The sequence below is a fragment of the Pseudoliparis swirei genome, chromosome 21 (assembly GCF_029220125.1).
Source record: "Pseudoliparis swirei isolate HS2019 ecotype Mariana Trench chromosome 21, NWPU_hadal_v1, whole genome shotgun sequence".
NCBI lineage: Eukaryota > Metazoa > Chordata > Actinopteri > Perciformes > Liparidae > Pseudoliparis > Pseudoliparis swirei.
In genome coordinates, this window is record NC_079408.1 from 4782157 (window position 1) to 4801797 (window position 19641).

Genomic DNA, 19641 nt, shown 5'->3' on the forward strand with positions numbered 1-19641 from the left:
AGAGCGAGGCGTGGACATGAACACACACTCAAGACCAAAATAACAATTCTAGCTGAAAGATATATTCATTATTTATTTATATATTTACACTATTATATTCACCAGGATGAACATGAAGACAGAAAATACCCAGAGTTAAATACCAGAGTATAAAGACAATAAAAGAAAGAGAGTTGGTTCGCTGTGCGTTATGTATATTTAAATATATATATGTATAGAAATAAATAAATATATTTATAAATACACATACAGGACTGTCTCAGAAAATTAGAATATTGTGATAAAGTTCTTTATTTTCTGTGTAAATTAAAAAAAAAAAAAAAAATGCATGCATTTTTCATTACAAATCAATCAACTGATTTTTTTTATTATTTTTTATTTTTTAATATTATGGCTTATGGCTTAAAGAAAACTCTAAATCTATATCATAAAATTTATATATTTCCTCAGACCAAGTTCAAAAAAAGATTTATAACAGCAAAACAAAATCAAACATTTGACAATGTGTTTCTAGGTGTTTCGAGTTAGACGATTCAAGTGATTTGTTTAATACCCTACTAGTATACTTTTTCATGATATTCTAACATTTAGAAATAGGATATTTGAGTTTTCTTAAGCTGTAAGCCATAATCAGCAATATTAAAAGAATAAAAGGCTTGCAATATTTCAGTAGATTTGTAATGAATCCAGAATGCATGACATTTTTGTTTTTTTAATTGCATTACAGAAAATAAAGAACTTCATCACAATATTCTAATTTTCTGAGACAGTCCTGTATACATATAAATAGGTACACATATATATGTATAGAAATAAATATATATATATATTTATAAATAAATAAATATATTTATTTATAAATAAATATTTATATATAAATATATATATTTATTAAAAATATATACATAAATACATAAATATATTTATACATATATATAAATCAGTATTATGGTAGAATAAAAGGCAGTAATGAATAGGAAGCTAAATGACTTGATGTGGCTGTTGTTGTTGGTCTAGTTAATCAATATCTGCAAAAACAAGATAATTCATCTGAATGAAGCCAAAACCTGATCAAATATCATAAAGAATACATAAACAACACGTTCCTATTAAAGGGGTGCAGCATTACCAGGAGAGGAACATAATGTAATACTGTCTAACGTTACTAACTAACACCGTCACTCTGTTCTCCGCCGACTCACCCAGACACGCCGCCGCCCCCACCATGGCGTAGAGCCCCGGGGTGATGCAGTCGGCGCCCACCTCGCACCACTCTCGGAACAGGAACCAGTCGTGGTGGTAATAGGCCAGCTGCTCCATGGCGATGCCGACGATCCGCCCGGCGATCGCCCCGATGGCCATGCTGGGGATGAACAAACCCGACGGCACCTGAGGGCGACAAAAAACAGGAAGTGGTGTCGATGAAGACGTTGCAGGGTGAAGCATCTGGGGGGGGAAACGACAACAACAACAACACCCCCGGGCGTTAACCTTGAGTCCGAAGGTGAATATGGTCATGATGATTTTAAAGATGAGCGCCAGGCACAGCTGCCACATGGCGGTGTAGACGCCGGGCCCCGCCGACCGGTTGGGGTTGAGGTTGTCGGTGAAGGCCTTGCTGCCGTTCATCTGGCTGCGGTACTGGCACAGCTGCGACGACTCCAGCGGGCCGCAGTCGGTGAACAGCTCCTTTATCAGCCCGCTGGTGTTCTGGCGAGTGTACGGGTTCGGGAAGGCGACCACGGCCGTGATGGCCGTCACGAAGATCACCTCCAGCACCGGGTACTTGCCTAAAGACGGGGACAAGGCGGTGTGTTAAATATATATATATACATATACACACACATATACATATTTATATACATATATATACACATATACATATATACATATTTATATATATACACACACACATATACAGGACTGTCTCAGAAAATTAGAATATTGTGATGAAGTTCTTTATTTTCTGTAATGCAATTAAAAAAACAAAAATGTCATGCATTCTGGATTCATTACAAATCAACTGCAATATTGCAAGCCTTTTATTCTGATTTATTGCTGATTATGGCTTACAGCTTTAGAAAACTCAAATATCCTATCTCTAAATATTAGAATATCATGAAAAAGTATACTAGTAGGGTATTAAACAAATCACTTGAATTGTCTAATTAACTCGAAACACCTGCAAGGGTTTCCTGAGCCTTGACAAACACTCAGCTGTTATAAATCTTTTTTTACTTGGTCTGAGGAAATATTAAAATTTTATGAGATAGGATTTTAGAGTTTTCTTAAGCTGTAAGCCATAATCAGCAATATTAAAAGAATAAAAGGCTTGCAATATTTCAGTTGATTTGTAATGAATCCAGAATGCATGACATTTTTGTTTTTTAATTGCATTACAGAAAATAAAGAACTTTATCACAATATTCTAATTTTCTGAGACAGTCCTGTATACACCGAGCATGCATACTGATGCATATTCATCAAGAGGCTTTAATAGATGCTTTCCTAATATAAGCGTTCGTACACATGTTGATGGATTTCCACGACTTTTTACCAAATTTACATCACCAAACATTTTGTGAAATCTCGGTGTCTACATGAAAAAGTGAGAACATGTCGTATTTAAACAAACAATGTCTATCGTAAATAACACAAATGAAGGAGAGACAATAGTTTGGTTCAAAGAATAAACATTTATATAGATAAAAATACTAATAGTATTACGGCTTATATTTTGAGCATCTTTCTTTAAAAAATAAATAAATAAAAATGTCAAACTCAGCGTAAAAGAACATGTTGAATTTTACACATTTTCTATGAGTTTTCCAAAACTTTTGGGATTTAATTTTTTTACGGACATTTCCAGGCCTGGATATAATAACCATTGTTAAATTCCATGACTTTTTCCAGGGTTTCCATGACCATATAAACCCTGTATGAATCCATCCTTTAACAGCTCTCCATGTGACGCTCTCCTGCCACCTCGAGTGTTTCTAATGGCGAGAACACTTTTACCCTCCCGAGTCATCCATCTTTGCTTCACTACGCTCAGAACATTAAAGATGGCTGAAAGCGTAAAGCCACAAACAGCTGACGGTGATCTTTAAATACTCCTCCAGACCCGGGCGGGCTCAATACTTGCCGAAGCGCGTCGACTTGCGCCGCCGGCACCAGGCGATGTTGGCCCGGATGAAGAAGGCGCCCCAGAGGCCTCCGAACACGCCCAGCAGGATGAACGGGATGAGCTCAAACAGGTACCACGGCGTGTGGTACTCCACGTAGAACAGCACCAGGCGGCTGTTTCCAAACGGGTTGATGGAGCGCAGGACGAACGCCGCCACCAGGGCGGCGAAGAAGGAGCGCCACAGCGTCTTGAGGGGGAAGTAGTAGCTCACCTGGACCAGAGAGAGAGAGAGAGAGAGAATATTTTGCAGACACTTTTCAGATTTTCTGTAATTTTTTCATTGTTATTTCATTAAATTGAAAAAGATTTGGATGAAAATGTAATAAAAAAAGTGATGCTTTTCTTCATAACAATAAATTATAAAATCTATGAATTAATCCGAGTGGAGTGTTAGAAGTGTGGCATCCATTCTTGGTTTTGCTGTATAATGAGAAGTAACTTTTTTTATTATAATAAACCGGCCTTATCAAAATGTGAAAAAAATATATATAAAAGATGTCAAAAAAATTAAAAATTAAAAAAGTGTTGCACAAGTTTTCGTTTTCTCGGAATTAAAGCTGGAGAGTAATTTCCAGACGTGAACCGTACCTCCTCCAAGCTGAAGAGCACGCCTCCAATCGGGGCGCCAAAAGCAACGGAGACCCCGGCCGCCGACGCGGCCGAGAGAACCTGAGAGGAACAAAACAAACGCACCTCAGCTGACGGGACGGGGCGTTGAGAACACGCATATCATAATCAAACACCAGCTTCTCCCCCACCCCCCACACCCACCTCTCGTTTCTTGGCCTCGTTCTTGCTGTACTTGGGGAAGAGGTAGGAGAAGATGTTCCCGCAGCAGCAGGCCACGTGGACCAGCGGGCCCTCCTTCCCCAGGCTGAGGCCGGACGCCACGGCCAGGACCAGAGTGATGGTCTTGATCAACAGGGTCCACTTGCCCAGGTAGCCCCGGATGATGAACCCGCTCAGGATGGTTTTGATCTGGGGGGGGGGGGGGGGGGAGGAAGAGGAAGGTAAAGATTGAATTGAAGTCTAGATACAAGGGTAAGGTTTAAATCCTCAAATTCTAGGAGCTAGAATAAAATCTGCAAAAAAAGAAACGAGTAAAACAGAACAGAGGGACAGGAGCCTGCTGACCTCATTAGTTTTATAGAACTGATACGTTCTGTATATATATATATATAAATATACATTTATAATATATATATATTTGTTCCTTACCTCAGGGATCCCCGAGCCGCAGGCGTAGGGAGCAAACACCTTGACCAGACTCACGGCCAGGAAGGCGAAGGACAGAGCCCAGTAGATGTACATGAAGTAGTTCATGATGTACGAGCCGGGCCCCTGCAGAGAGGTGAGGAAGAGGAGGAGTCAAATCCATGAAACTCATCAGAACACCAGTCCTAAAACGTGTGTGACAGAAAGTTGTTGCTAACGACTCCTACAGGCGTCTCAACTTGTGTTGATTATTTACAGCCTGCCTGTATAACAGCAGTGTTGGAACATACGGTGTTATTGTACTGCAGGAAGTAGTACACTGCTCTTATAATGGCAAGAAAAAGTCGATTAACAATGGAAGACAGACCATAATAACCCTTAAGTCTTTTCTTTAGAGAAAGAGGTGTTTTAACATTTTTGACCGGTCGCATATGTTTTTCTAATTTTATATATGGTATTTCTGATAAACTCTTTTAAATAAAATCTCAATATTTCCTGCATATTTCAAAATAAAAGCCCACCAGGGTTGAGAAAAAAAAATAGTACCGGCGGTAATAATGAGTGAATAAACAAAGCAGCAGAGTGGCGGGTCTAACGTGTACATGTCCACATGGAGGATGTCTCGAGGTTGTCCCCGACACGTCTGACTCTACCTCGGCCTGCCCCAGGATGAGCTCCGCCCAGCTCTTCCACTGAGGACACTTGTCCCGCTCAGCGAAGGTGGTCTCATTGGACGTCCAGCAGCACTGCTCGTGGTTGAACCACATGGCGCTCAGACACACGCCCTCCTTCAGGTCGTTCAACCAATCGGCGGAGATGTCAATCAGGCCAGCCAAAGCACCTGGAGGGGGGTGGGAAAAGAAGGAGCGGAAGTGGAAGAAGAGAAAGAAGAGGCGGTTAGCATGCTAGGTATGCTGCAGTTTATTATGTGCCTGTTGTTATACATGTTCATTTAGAACAGCAAAGTAGCCTCGAGTGTGTAAAGGTCACTATTTAAAATGAATTCAGAATTATTTATTTATTTGCATCCTAAATCTTAATCCTGATGACCAAAGAGCAAGGATGACGTCATGCACCCGAAATATCTACCAACGTAAACACCAAATCACTTTGACATGTTCCAGGTCAGATGAGTCTTCATTGGGTTTAAGTGTTGTTTAATTCCCCTCCCTTTGTAACCTGCATGTTAAAAAGACTACTACTTTTTCACCTTTTTAATTACTTTAAATTACTTTTTTACCTTCTACTCTTTATTAATTTTTTACTTAAATTACTTTATATTACTCTTTTACCTTTTTATTACTCTTCATTACTTTTCTTATCTTTTTACTACTTTTTTAATACTATCTTACTTTTTATAAATGTTTTACTTAAATTACTTTTTTACTTTTAGGAGAATAAGAGGGAGGCAAAGCATGTGAGTCACCAGCAGAGGAGATAACGGCCATGTGCGCGTGTTTGTATGGTGTGGGTGTGTGTGTGTGTGTGTGTGTGTGTGTGTTACCTGAGGCCAAGCCGGTGAGCGTCACCACCAGCCACCCAGACCAGGCGTCGTACAGGCACTTTGTGAACTCCCATGCCGACTCCTTTTTCTTACTGTTGATCTAAAACACACACACACACACACAATGTTAGCAAACAAAATCAAATGCATTAAAACACAGAAAACTACATTTCTAATCTTTTAGACAGAAACTGTCACGAGTTAATCATTATCATGACTTAAAGAGGCCGTAGTGCAAGTCAAAGGCGTCCGACTCCTCCCGGTGATAAGACGTTCAGGTATCTACTCTAGTGGCGGCTGCGTTTCCACTGTGGCCTCAATAAAACAATAAAATTCCTGTTTGAAAAGGTATTCAAATAACATTTAAATTCTCAGAGCCATCGCTTCCAGGAGCAGGGAGCGTGGGGCGGGGGAGGGGGGGACTGTAACAGTGTCAATATTTGGGTAGAAGTGTTGACCGAGCGGCTGTGACCTGGCCGTGAAGGGCAGGAAGCCAGCGCTCCATTAGAGTCCTCACTACGATTCATTCATGACTTCACGCTGACGAAGAAGAGCGCGTGATGAAGCTCGTGAAAGCTCCAAAACAAGGATTTATTTTTCTTGTGGAAGTAGTGTCTCGCTAATATGTATAAATTAGTGCTGTGAAAAATGACGCGTTAACTCAGTTATTTCAATTACAGGTTTAACTAGTTGTTTTTTTTTACGCATTTAACGCATGCGCAGAATGAGCTTCCAATCCGTCTGTTGTTGGTCGTCGGGACGAAAAAAAAGTCACTTGCAAAATGAGCTTCCAATACACCACTTCAATCTGAACTCTGTCCGCTCTCATGCAGACGGTCTGTTCATCGGTAATGATCCTTCCGCAGGTTCACCTCCGGAAACCTTGTTACGACTTTTACTTCCTGTAGATCAGGGTCTCAACAAGTCGATCGCGACCTGCCAGTCGATCGCGGCGTAGTGTCTGTAGATCGCATGACATTAAAGAGATTGGCCCGCCCCCTGACATGTTCTCTAGAGCACGTCTTTGTTCTTTTATTAAACTAAACGTCTGTTGTTGATCGTATCTCCACAGCAGCATGTCATCTCTGTCTCTTCGCGTTGCGTTAACACTTATCGATCTCCGTCTCGCGCGCCACGGGACCGAGCAAAAAAAAAGTAACTTGTCAATCTGTCCACCTGACCGGGCCGGTGAGGCTTCAGCTTTGCAGCGGTGTCCCCGCCGTCCCTTTCATCACGGCCCAGTTCATGAAGAAAACCCACACAGTCAGTTTGCCTCAGCAGCTGCTAGAGGAAGACTAGAGGCCTTTAGATTGTATCATGGGGATTGTATCATGGGGATTGTATCATGAGTTAATGGTTGACAAACAAGAGGAAAATGCTCTGTTTAACCCTCCTGTTACCTTTACATTTACTAACATGTTTTACCCTCGGGGTCAATTTGACCCCAGCAATTAAAACCTCCAGAAAATTATTAGAATTAATATTGCTTCCCAAGTTTAAGTGTGAGGTACTTTATGTTTGTTTGTTGACTACCTAAATAGCCCTTTAAATAAATAAAAAAGTTGATATTTCTTATATGTTTGACAGTGAAAAACAGCCTGGGGTCAAATTGACCCCAAAGAACACCGACATTAAACATTGAATGGGGTCAAATTGACCCGAAAGGTAACAGGAGGGTTAACCATTCTGTTTAGGACGAAGATGTATTAATGTTCCATATGGAAGAAAACTGCTGAGTTGCAGCACCATTGTATAGAAGAATGTATAAATGTATATATCCGTCTTTTGTCATAAATCTCTATGTTCTCACAAAATATACCGAGAATATCGGTAATATGTGATTAATCATGATTAATCCACAAAAACCTGTGATTAACCCGATTAATTTTTTTTATCGTTTCACAGCCCTAGTATAAATTAATATATATATATATATTAATTTGTTTTGTTGCAAAAAACACACATTAAAAAAAAAAGTCCTGCTCTGATGGCAATTTATATATATATATACACACACACATATTTTATATATATATATACTTATATCTAACACAAATTATATATATAAATATATATGTTATATATATATATTTTTATATAATATATATATATTAGATTTTTTGTGTGCAGAAAACCTATATAAAAAAAATAATGTTTGCAAAATCTTTGATATTTAATAATTTTCTCCGGATTTTCTGTTGATTTTTGCCGTTTCTGTATAGGTTGATGGGACTATTCTCCACTCCCTGATAAGCCCTTTCGGCTGAAACTGCTGATCCTTTGACCTCTGACCTTTTGTGCAACCCAAAACAAAACTGTTGCGCCACAGGACGCCTGCTGTACATTACTTCCTGATTGTTTTTCATAGGCTGAGCCACGAGGATCACTTTTCTGAGCAGCACAAACCCTTTGACGCACTAATCCCACGCCCGGAGGCCGAGAAGGCGTGTCGTTACGAACGGCCATCACCGAAGGCCGAGTGAAAAGCCGATTGTTGAAAGCTTTAGTCTCTGTGTCGACAAACCGGTTTCTTTATGAAGCAAATTGGCAGCTCTGACTTTTTCCTTTTTAAAATCGACAGGAGGTCAGAGGTCACACGGAGGCCGCTAAGGTCGCGTGGATACGCCGGTCTCCTCACCTTCCGGTGCCGCTCGCGGTCCTTGCACTTCTCGCGGACCCAGTCGATGGTGTGGAAGTCGTCGTAGGTGCCCACACCGGGGATGGGCTCCTCCAGGAAGTCCATCAGGTGGGCGGTGCTGCTGGGCGCCCCGCCCCCGTTAGACATGACGTAGTTAGACCCTGAAGGGGAAAGAGGGTCGTGGTTACGCAATGTAGCGCTGTTGCTCTCTCCGGTCCGATTGCAACCGCCTCTGGGCCGCCGGACGCCGCGATTGGCCACCGCTGTGAGGCCCGAGGCGGTTGGTTCAGTAACGGCTTCAACGTGAGGACGATTAGTCGTACACAACGACAACAACGACAACAACAAACGTCATCCGCTGCTCTTTAGAACATTGTCCCGATGCTATAAATAGATCACCATCAGAACAACGACATGAGACACTAAAATAACAGCGAGGAGCAGAATCATCTCCCATTTTCTCCCACTTGGCTTTCTTGGCTGCACGATCAGACGTGTCTTTCATCAAAGAAAGAGAAGACATATTTTACAACTACAACAAGCTATGTTCTTCAAAACAGTCTTATCGTGCTCAGGATTCGCTCCGTGAGGGTTCCATAGTCACGCGCGAGCGTCTCACGTGTTTGAATGAGCTCCTCTGACATTTGAACTGGTCAGAGGAGCGGAGGCCGATCCTCCCACTTGTGACTTCTTTCTCCGCGACACAAAAGGCCGTTCAGAGCGTAACCGGGACAACGGAGAGGCAACACGAGAGCAGCAGTCGGGAAAATACTGTGAAAAATAATGATGAGGACGCATCACGACCTCGTCGTTCGTAAATATCAGATTAATTCATCAGAAAAATGGATCGTCTGCGAAAGGTCAGTCAGAATCACTCACACACACACACACAGACACGCACACGCACGGTTTTAAGACCGACTTTCCTCCGAGTCGTCAGTTTTCCACCCAGAGAGGAAGCTGTCAGAGTAATAAATAATAAAGCACGACCTACAACCTGAAGAAATGAGTCTTGGATTCTGGTTCAATGAATGAAAACTGCTATTTATTAATATTTTAGTTGAATGTGTTGTTGCTAGGAGAAACCATTCCTGCAGACTTTAAGTGACATGAGGCACTGATGACATTATTTCAGGCCCCTGTTGGTGCTTCACGGGCCAAAGTGGAACAAACTTGATTGAAACCCAACAGAACATCTCTACACACAAACACAGTAATGTGTAGAGATGCTGAGCACAGACACAAAGATATATTAGCTAATATGATTTATGATTAAAAAAAGGCAAACGTAGGATTTTCTTGTTTCAATCAATTTGCACTTGACAAACAAAAAAAAGGCAGATTGAGAGGGCTATAAAAAAAAAAAAAGGCAGAAACGCAGCCGTCTATGAAGACGACGATGAGACTGCGGCAGTAACTACGGCAACAGCTCCGGCTCACTAACATTTCCAGCTTCCAGCGAGAAAAAAAACTGGGATTTTTACTATTGAGATGATTGAGACCACCTGACGATGATGATGATGATGCAGCAGGACTGTGGAGACCGCGGGAAACGGAAAAGAGAGACTGCGTTCGAGGGACGCGCGGCGGCCAAAGACACTCGTGTGAAAACAAGGCTCCGGTTTCAGGGAGGGAAGCCTCAGCGGGGTCAAGAATACCACTTCCTAAAAGAAAACTCTGAGGGGGGGGAGAGAAACAAGAAGTGAGATTTGTGTCGTGGGGGGGGAATTAAAATGGATGCCCGTGGTGCCTTCGCTCACAGGCCCGCGCACAAGCCTTCACACCGACCCACACTCCCTCTTTATCTCATTATCTCGGGCTGACACACACACACACACACACAGCTGGTTGATCATCTACAGGGAGGGGAATGCTGAGAGGAGCCGGGTCAGGTGCCTGTTTTGCTCCCAGTGAGCATGCGGTCAATAGCAATGGCAGCTTCAGATCCACACTGGCACCTCCAGGCGCCTCGCCAGCAACATGATGGAGCCACATGCACCCACTGTACGAGGAGGGGGAGGAGGGGGGTGTCGTCTGTCATCGCGGCGGCATGAGGACAAGGAGGGAAGGAAACAGAAGAGGGGACATGGCGTACCTCTTTTAGGGATCTCCTGCAGGGGGATGGTGTCCCCTCCCCCGTCGTAGGGCAGATAGGGGTCGGCCGCCGCGGCGTCCTCCTCCTCCATGTTGACAGCTGAGGCTAAGCTAAGCTAAGCTAGGCTTCACTACGCACTGCTGCGCGGTTGAGTCGCCGCTGCCATGTTTACCAGAGGAAGACAAGCGGGAGTGTGTGTGAGTGTGTGTGTGTGTGTGTGCGCGTGTGTGAGCGCTCTCTCCCTCCCCCATCCTTTTCTCTCGCTCTCCCTCCACTGCAGCAGCTGACTGTCGGAGCTGATGATGTCATCACGCGCACGCGCACACACACACACACTGAGCGGGGAAAGACGAGCACACAAGTACGGTCAGCCTTGGTTGCTAGGGGAGATGACTGAGCACTGCCTGGGTGGGAGAGACCATGTCGCCGGGCCAGAGGGGTGTGTGTGAGGGTGCGTGTGTGTGTGTTTGATAGGGCAGGCTCCGAAATGGAATATTCCATTCTGAGCAGTGCATGGGGGGGGTTTGAAGTAATGGAAGTTATACTATGGATAATGAAAATATAATCAGCTAAATAGGAAAAATATAGATTTATAACCATTTTGGTCAATTCATTGTAATTTATAAGCTAAAATGTTACTGGCTCCAGCCAAAAATGTGAATACTTCCTGCTTTCCTTATCTTATTTCTGTGAACAATGGTTCTGAAGTGGATTTCACGGGTTAAATAATCAAGAGCAAGTCGTTGTTTCAAGACGTGTTTTGTAAACTTGGTGCAATAATCTATTATTTATTTAACCAATGCAGCTTCCAGGCCTGCAGAATAGGAGCCTGGCTTTTCCCACGCCTTTTGTTTTCACGGTAATAGGAAAAATAAACGGTCCAAAAGTCAAAATGTTAAGACCTCCAGGTTCCCTTACCTCTCAGCGGGGCTCTCGTTGCTAGGCAATGACACAGGTGATGTCAGCCATCGTCTGTTACCTCCCAATCGGGACATCAAACCCCACATGAAGTTTAAGAAAATAAATCGTAATCCAGTGAGTTAAAAAAGGAAACAGAATAATAATAAGAAAATGTCACTTCAAGGACTCATATCTCCAAAAGCATGGCTCCATGTTCCTGCTTTACTTCCTCCGAAAGCGAACAGAGAGTTTTCAGAAAACAATCTCCACCAGAGAGGGCGAGCCAGAGCCCCCGCGTGCCCGGAGGAGGGCTTCACCGCGAGCTCTCCGGTTAACCCCTCACCGCGACACACAAAGAGCCCAGGGACCCGGCCTCCAAGGAAGAAGCAGCCGAACCAGAGACTTCCTGAAGCTCACACCGACCGGAGGACAAACCGGTTCACAGGAATGTCGGGTGTCACGTACGGGTGTCACCTACGGGTGCCACGCGCACATAATGACGGACGAGTGGAGGGTGGAGCCCCGGGCAGGCAAAGACAGTAGTAGGGTCAGAGTCCTTTTAATATTTGAAAGAAGCCAACATGACATCTGCTCCCTCTTTAGGTGAACGGCTGTGGCGCAACATAAATATGTTATAAGACGTATCCTAGGAGGCACACGGGGGGGGGGGGAAGAGTTGCATCATAGTAAAGAGAGGCAGCGAGCAACTAGTTGACAACCTTTCAAACTTATTATTATTTTATGTTGCGTCTTAAAAACCTCCTCAAATGAAGGCAGATGAGGCGATTCAAATGGGACTTTCCACACACACACATGGGATTTCACACAAAAACTAAACCAGCGCACTTCCAAATCCATATTTTTTTGCGGAGCTCAGTCGACACCTCTGACCCCCCCCACCCCATCAGCATGTGTGCTTTCTGTCCAATCAGCTTCAAGCCCCCCCCCCCACCCCCCCCAAAAAGAAGAGAGAGGAATAAGCAGGTTTCACTCAGACGAGGAAGAACAAACAGGATGCAGCAGAGATGTATAGAGAGAGAGAGAGAGAGAGAGAGAGAGAGAGAGAGACACTGAGTCTCAGAAGGAATGAGAAACAGGTGACTGCAGTGAGTGACGGTGAGCATGGACGACATCAGATATAATTTGTCGTAGCCGTCGAACTATAAACAAAGTATGAATCACTTATTATCGGGACTCTTTTTGAATCAGCTTGAATCTCCGTTTCCCACCCGGCTCCACCTGAGCTCTCCCACATCCAGCCAGCTGACGACCTGTTTACAGAACAAACAAACACGTCTTTCATTGTTACCGGACAGGAAAGACAGGGCCACGTCAGCCCGGAGGCGAGGAGGAGGAGGAGGAGGAGGAGCCACGAGCACACGTTTAGAGTGGAGGCGCATCTCAAGAGGAACTGCAGGAAGCAGGAACTGTTAAAAAAAGGGGACCGGGTCAAGACAGTGGCGGGAAACGGGGAAATTAAAGAGGAAATAAGAAACAGGCGAAACCTTGGAACTTTAGACGAGAAAAGTGAGACGAGCGAACTCAAAAACAACTTCAAATACTAACAAACAAGTCCTGAGAGAGCCGCATGGTTATAAAACTGGTGTTTAATTGGACAACAACTTTAATGAGCGCCTTGCTTTTAAATGGGAGAACACGCGTTTACAGTTAGTTAGCATTTTATATTTTGCTGCTCTTGAAATTATTTGATTTCCGCAGAAACAATAAATCTCGCCAGTTCTCGAGTCCCTGAACCCCTTAAACACGGCGATAAAAACCACGAGATTTGATTGAAAGCTCTGAAACAGTAAATTTTCTTCATATTATGACCTCGACCGGTGAGTCAGAGGTCTCGCGAAGGTCACCCGAGCCGGCGCCCGTGAGACACGATCGGATTATTTCGGTGGATTGTAACCACGTTGCTTTTTCGATTTCATAGTTTCATTCGTGAGGCCCGGATCACGACGGCGGCCGGCGCCTGCAGGGTGAGACGAGATGGAGACGGAGAGCGGCTGATGGGTGTGGATGGAGATGAGGGGGGGGGGGAGACACACACACACACACACACACGAGGGAACACACGCTTGCAGCTTAGTCATGAAGACAAACTCGATGTTTGGACTCGGAGACGCAGCGACAGAGAGAGCACCGGGCCCGGCGGGGAGCTGCAGGAAAGGTCCAATCTCATTGGACGGTGAGGTTTTTTTTCTCTCGTCAAGCCCGGGTTATGGAGGGAAAAAGCGCAAAAAATAAAGGTCCAGGACCAATCAAAAGCTGAGGCGGGGAGGGAGGGATGATATTCTGAGGTATCCGGGTCTCCCTACCTGGGGAGGCGGCGTCCCCGTCCAGCAGGTTGTCGTCCTCGGTGGTGTGGAAGTCCATGACGGCGCCGGCTCCATCCAGCAGCTCCTCGTCGCTGCTGGCGCTGGCGATGCTGTTGTAGCTGTTCCTGCAGTAGCCTCTGTGGGTCAGCTGCTCCGACTCCATCTAGCAACGCACCGGGGCCCTGGATTGATAAGGAGGGAAGGGGGGTGGGGATATACACACACACACCGTGTTTGTGAGGAATGCGAGATTCAAGAAGTCTGCGAGGGGGAAAGCAGGTCCGACGACGGAGACGTGTGGACGGGCGCTCCGCGAGGACGGGTTGAGAGTCGGACGTGCATTTAAAGTTTCCGGCGAAAAGATGGAAACACGAGCAGCTTCCAGACAAACGACAAAAGACGGGACGATCTGGTTCCTGTTGTCCGTCACACTTCGGTCCAGTTACATATTTGGTGAATCGGGCAACTGGTGCTTTCACTGGGGAACACACACACACACACACACACACACACACATTTTGGGAGTAGTGCATATTCAGGAACGAGCTTTTGGAAAAATTAGATAATATATATATATTTTTAAATGTCAGCAGTGACGTCACAGCGTGTATTTATAGAATGACGGATTACAACGACCCATGGGAATACAAGAGGTGGACCAGATCATAAAGAAGAGTGGCATCGACACATGGCACTTCAATGGCGATCCAACCTCGCCCCCTTGTGGAGGAGGTGGAAACTACACCCCAACCTGTGACCTCAAAGGATCAACAGACGGTCCAAGGACTCCTAAAAAGTAGAAGATAGCCTGAAGATATTTATAGAATATCAAAAAGAGGAAGAGAGATTAGGAGGAAGATAAACATTTCATTTAATGCCTTCACTAATCCACTACGGTCCGACAGGCGGCTCCATATTCCTCGCCAAAAAACCCTGGGCCTAGATTTCTAAGCTGCCTTCATATCGACCTGAATGGATTCCACTTTCTAGTGTGCCGCCACAATGAAAGGGAAGTGAAGATAAAGAAAAGTTGGAAGTTAGAGATAGATTGAGGCAAAACGAGTTTTAAAACAGTAAAACAAACATTAAACTGACACAAAAACAGACCGGTGCATATTTACACGAACAATTCCTAGTTCACGCTCTAATTTGGATTAATTTCATATTTAGATGTCGGGTGTAAAATAAAACTCTCCTCTCACAAATAAACAACAACCCAATGATTCACCATCGGACAGGACCACCCTCTCTTATCAAATCAACACGGCCTGGAAATTCGATTTGCCTCGTGCGGGAGGCGGGGCTCGCCTCGGTGAGCTCGTGCGACGTCACCCGTTGTTGCCCCTTGACCTCTAGATGCACAGAGTCATCGTGATCGGGGGAAAGATTATCTTTAAAACCTCCTTGTTCTTAAAATCACGCCAAATCATCAAGATGACTTTGCAATCCCACAACTGAGCTAATGTGTGTGTGTGTGTGTGTGTGTGTGTGTAGGGTTGTCACGATACCAAAATTAGAACTTCGATACAATACCTGCCATAAATATCACGATATATATATTTATCTATAATAGTAATAAATCAAACATCTGTATGGTTCCTATTCTACCAGCTTGTTCCTGCCCAGCTTTTTCAACACTTAACAAATGGCATTAATATTAGTATTAATGCATCAAGATATTAATGAGAACTCCACGGTGCGATCAGAGCATTGATCATACACGATGTCGGCCTTTTGACCAGATGACTGCATAGCTCCTTATCAGTTATAGAGTTCATATTTCATCTTAATTCATGGAATAATTATTACTAAAAATACAAAATAATTAACTCAAGATCCCCCGCGTGTAGCCACGGCAACTATTGTTATTGTTGTTGATGTTATTAAAGTAAACTATCGCTTCCCACATGGACACGTTACTCATAACTCCAACATGCTACATGTGTGCGGCGCTGCGGTCGAAATCAGCGCCGCCCCCAGCAGCGAGGGAACAGAACCAGTGGAGCGGCGAGCGAACGGAACCAGTGGAGCGGCGAGGGAACGGAACCAGTGGAGCGGCGAGGGAACGGAACCAGTGGAGCGGCGAGCGAACGGAACCAGTGGAGCGGCGAGGGAACGGAACCAGTGGAGCGGCGAGGGAACGGAACCAGTGGAGCGGCGAGGGAACGGAACCAGTGGAGCGGCGAGCGAACGGAACCAGTGGAGCGGCGAGGGAACGGAACCAGTGGAGCGGCGAGCGAACGGAACCAGTGGAGCGGCGAGGGAACGGAACCAGTGGAGCGGCGAGCGAACGGAACCAGTGGAGCGGCGAGGGAACGGAACCAGTGGAGAGGCGAGGGAACGGAACCAGTGGAGCGGCGAGGGAACTGAATCAGTGGAGCGGCGAGGGAACGGAACCAGTGGAGCGGCGAGGGAACAGAATCAGTGGAGCGGCGAGGGAACAGAATCAGTGGAGCGGCGAGGACGTTATCTTCCTCCAGCTGGCGACCGTTGCAGGGACATGATTCAGCGTTTCGCTCTGACACAGAAAAAATAATGGTTCTTAAATGGTTCCTTCAAAGGCTTTGTGGTTCTACGAAGAACCCTCATCTACTGAAGAGACTTTTTTCTGTTTGAGTCACCTTTAATGGTTCTTTGAACTATTTAAGGAAATGGTTCTTTGAAGAACCCTGGTTTGAAAGCTTCTTCGTGGAAGAACCATTTTTTAAAGGTTCTTTGAGACACCTTTATAGGTACTTTGAAGAATTCTTTAAGGTGATGGTTCTTTGAAGAACCCTGGTTTGAAAGGTTCTTCGTGGAACCAGAAATGGTGCCTTAAAGAACCATTTGTTTAAGATTCTATGAGACTCCTTTATAGGTTATTTGAAGAACTCTTTAAGGAAATGGTTCTTTACAGAACCCTGCTTTGAAAGGTTCTTCGTGGAACCAGAAATGGTTCTCCTATGGCATCGCTCTGAAAAACCATTTCGACGGCTCACACCTCCTCCGACAGACGGGGGCCAATAACTTGAGACTCAACCTTCACACGAGACGACAGGCGATCAATACATCGTATCAATACATCGGATCTCACATCCGCTCCTGGAGAAGCTGCTGAAGACGAGCAGCCGTCGAGCGACAATACATGAAAATAATACAGGGAACGCAGAATAACTCTGCGTTTACAATTAACAATTAATAACAGATGCCATACACACTCACTGGATTTAATTTATATTAAATAGATTATGACTCCATATATATTGGTCCATTTAGTCTAAGATATTAATCAATATATGTTCCTACTTTTTACTAAATGAATGATGCAATATGAAAAAATGTAAATATACATGCTGCAGCTATGCAGTAAAAGAAATGCAGTGTGTGTGTGTGTGTGTGTGTGTGTGTGTGTGTACTACTAAAGGCTGACAATATTATTGTATTCTGATGACAGCAGAACTAAAAGAAGGAGACTAATGTCAAATCTATCTGCTGGTAATATTCATTGTGGAGTGAAAACTGAAATATGATAATTAAGGCATCTCATGATGACATCACTGACCTTCCAGATGGGCCAATAGGAAGGAGACAGTCTGATCTTACCGGAGGTGAAACACACCTGAATTAAACTCTTGAGCTCGAGCTTAATGACGCGGAAACAATCGAGACACACGTAACACAGTCAGCGGCCATGTTTAAAGAGGTCCTTTCTCTGTTATTGTTTTGAATATATTGTAAACTTGTCTGTTGCTGCTATAAATACATTTCCATTTTACAGACCAAACAATTAAATGTGAATTTATCTATGTCTTCAACAGAATACGTGTCGACGGGAAGTTTTTTGTTTCGATCTCAATAACTACGTGCAGTTTTATTTAATGAGATAAAACAAGCGATTGCATTATCTTGCTGCGTTGCGTGGCAAATATAAACATGAAATAAATAAATCAATTAACCCATCGACTGTTTCATCTTTTAAAAAATAGTGAGAAACAGCCATTATAATTCATATTTAATATTATATTTTAATTGATTCATCATTATGATCACAGAAAGACTAAAAACAGCGTCATTAACTTTAAATAACAAACTTTTTGACTCGGGAATAAGTTCAGATTGATGACATTTTTAAATATGTTGCATTATCGATCAAATCAGCTTCATTTTAAAATAAATTAGACTACACAAAATACAGACTGGATATCTGGTCTCATTTAAAGCTGCAATTAATTTAATTTTAATTGTATTATATAAAGTGTCGTATGAAAGTCTCACCAAAAAACTTTTGCTGCCCAACTTTCTACACTTTTAGAAGAAGAAGAAGAAAAAGATATTTGAAGAAGAACATATTAGAAGAAGAAGAAGAACATATTAGAAGAAGAAGAAAAAGAAGATATTAGAAGAAGAAGAAAAAGAAGTAGAACATATTAGGAGAAGAAGAAGAAAAAGAAGATATTAGAAGAAGAAGAAAAAAAAGTAGAAGAAGATATTAGAAGAAGAAAAAAAAGTAGAAGAAGATATTAGAAGAAAAAGAAGAAGATATTAGAAGAAGAAGATATTAGAAGAAGAAAAAGAAGTAGAAGAAGAACATATAAGAAGAAGAAAAAGAAGAAGATATTAGAAGAAGAAGAAGAAGATATTAGAAGAAGAAGAAGAAGTAAAAAGAAGAAGAGAGGACAAGAACAAGACTGCAGTGATTTCCAACGGTCGACAAAACAACCGCGACACCGTCAGCATGGCAGAGACCCGTCCGGTGCAGCACGCGCGCGCCCTGCACAGTCACCGCCAACCCGTCGCTGTGGTAACAAGCAATGTCGGCTCGACCCTCGGTTCTCCTTCGGCGAGCTGCCAAAGGCCCCCGCGACCACCGCCACAAGAAAACGAGCGTTTTATCCACTAAATGTTCTCATATTAATCAAGCGCCCGCTTGAATTGCTCCCGAGGAGGGTGCTATCTCCACCCCGCGAGCTCACTCACTGTGACAGCGGGAAGAGGATGGAGACACGGCCTCGGGCGTTCAAACACACACACACACACACACACGTCTCCCCCTCAAACACACACACAGAGCTAACCGTCATAACCGCGAAAGAAGAAGGCGAAGAAGAAGAAAAGAAAGCGTGTTACCTTCTTGACGCCTCAATTCCAGCTCCGACAAGACAATTCATCCTTTGTTGGGGGGGGTTGTTGTATAGTTGAAACGTTTCTTTTCATTTTGCAGTCTGTTTCCTCACACAAGTGGATTTGACATTCTCCTCATCATGATGCTGTTTTCTTTTTTCAGTCCCATTCCTGTGTCGGTGACGTTCACTTCCGGTTTCCCATCCTCGCGGCAGCAGCAGTTCCCACCCAGTCTGTGTGACGGTGAAACAGATGAGGGGGGGGGGTAATCAATAATTCATCCAGTCACTGCAAATCAAACGGCTGGGATTAAATAAGAATATACTGCAGTGGTGGAGGAAGTACTCATATCGTTTTGGGTTAAAGTACTAAAACCCCACTGTAAAAATACTGCACTGCAAGTAAAAACCCTGCATTAAAAATGCTACTAAAATTTAAAATGTTTTTTAAATCAGTTAAATTATTTTGTAACTTTCAAAAGTGTACTCATTGTGCAGTTAAATGTTCTACATCACTGTTTTACTATATATATATATAGATCTACACACACACACAACTAGCAGCTAAATGCAACACACACATTAATTCAGCAATAATATATATATATTGCATTATTATAATTATATATATATATATATATTATTATTATTATGCTATAGATGATTATAATTGTGCTAA

At 43.5% G+C, this 19641-nt stretch overlaps 1 protein-coding gene across 13 annotated transcripts in view; it reads right to left on the reverse strand.

The window, feature by feature from the left end:
• The window catches only part of clcn3 (chloride channel 3), a 28155-nt gene extending 8684 nt beyond the window's left edge, over positions 1 to 19471 (reverse strand). For 5 of the 13 annotated variants that reach the window (XM_056442814.1, XM_056442825.1, XM_056442817.1 and 2 more), the window contains exons 1-11: positions 13864 to 14030; positions 12849 to 12966; positions 8545 to 8705; positions 5907 to 6006; positions 5056 to 5243; positions 4406 to 4528; positions 3959 to 4165; positions 3776 to 3856; positions 3146 to 3398; positions 1492 to 1790; positions 1203 to 1389 (exon numbers count right to left, since the gene is read on the reverse strand). In XM_056442814.1, coding sequence (XP_056298789.1) covers positions 1203 to 1389; positions 1492 to 1790; positions 3146 to 3398; positions 3776 to 3856; positions 3959 to 4165; positions 4406 to 4528; positions 5056 to 5243; positions 5907 to 6006; positions 8545 to 8705; positions 12849 to 12966; positions 13864 to 13938 — 1792 coding nt within the window. In that variant the 5' untranslated portion in view covers positions 13939 to 14030. Of the gene's footprint in view, positions 1 to 1202; positions 1390 to 1491; positions 1791 to 3145; positions 3399 to 3775; positions 3857 to 3958; positions 4166 to 4405; positions 4529 to 5055; positions 5244 to 5906; positions 6007 to 8544; positions 8706 to 10049; positions 10222 to 10639; positions 12416 to 12848; positions 12967 to 13863; positions 14046 to 18969 lie in introns of those variants that run through there. The other 8 variants (XM_056442815.1, XM_056442824.1, XM_056442822.1 and 5 more) reach the window with 8 other exon arrangements.
• Positions 19472 to 19641: the final 170 nt, after the last annotated feature.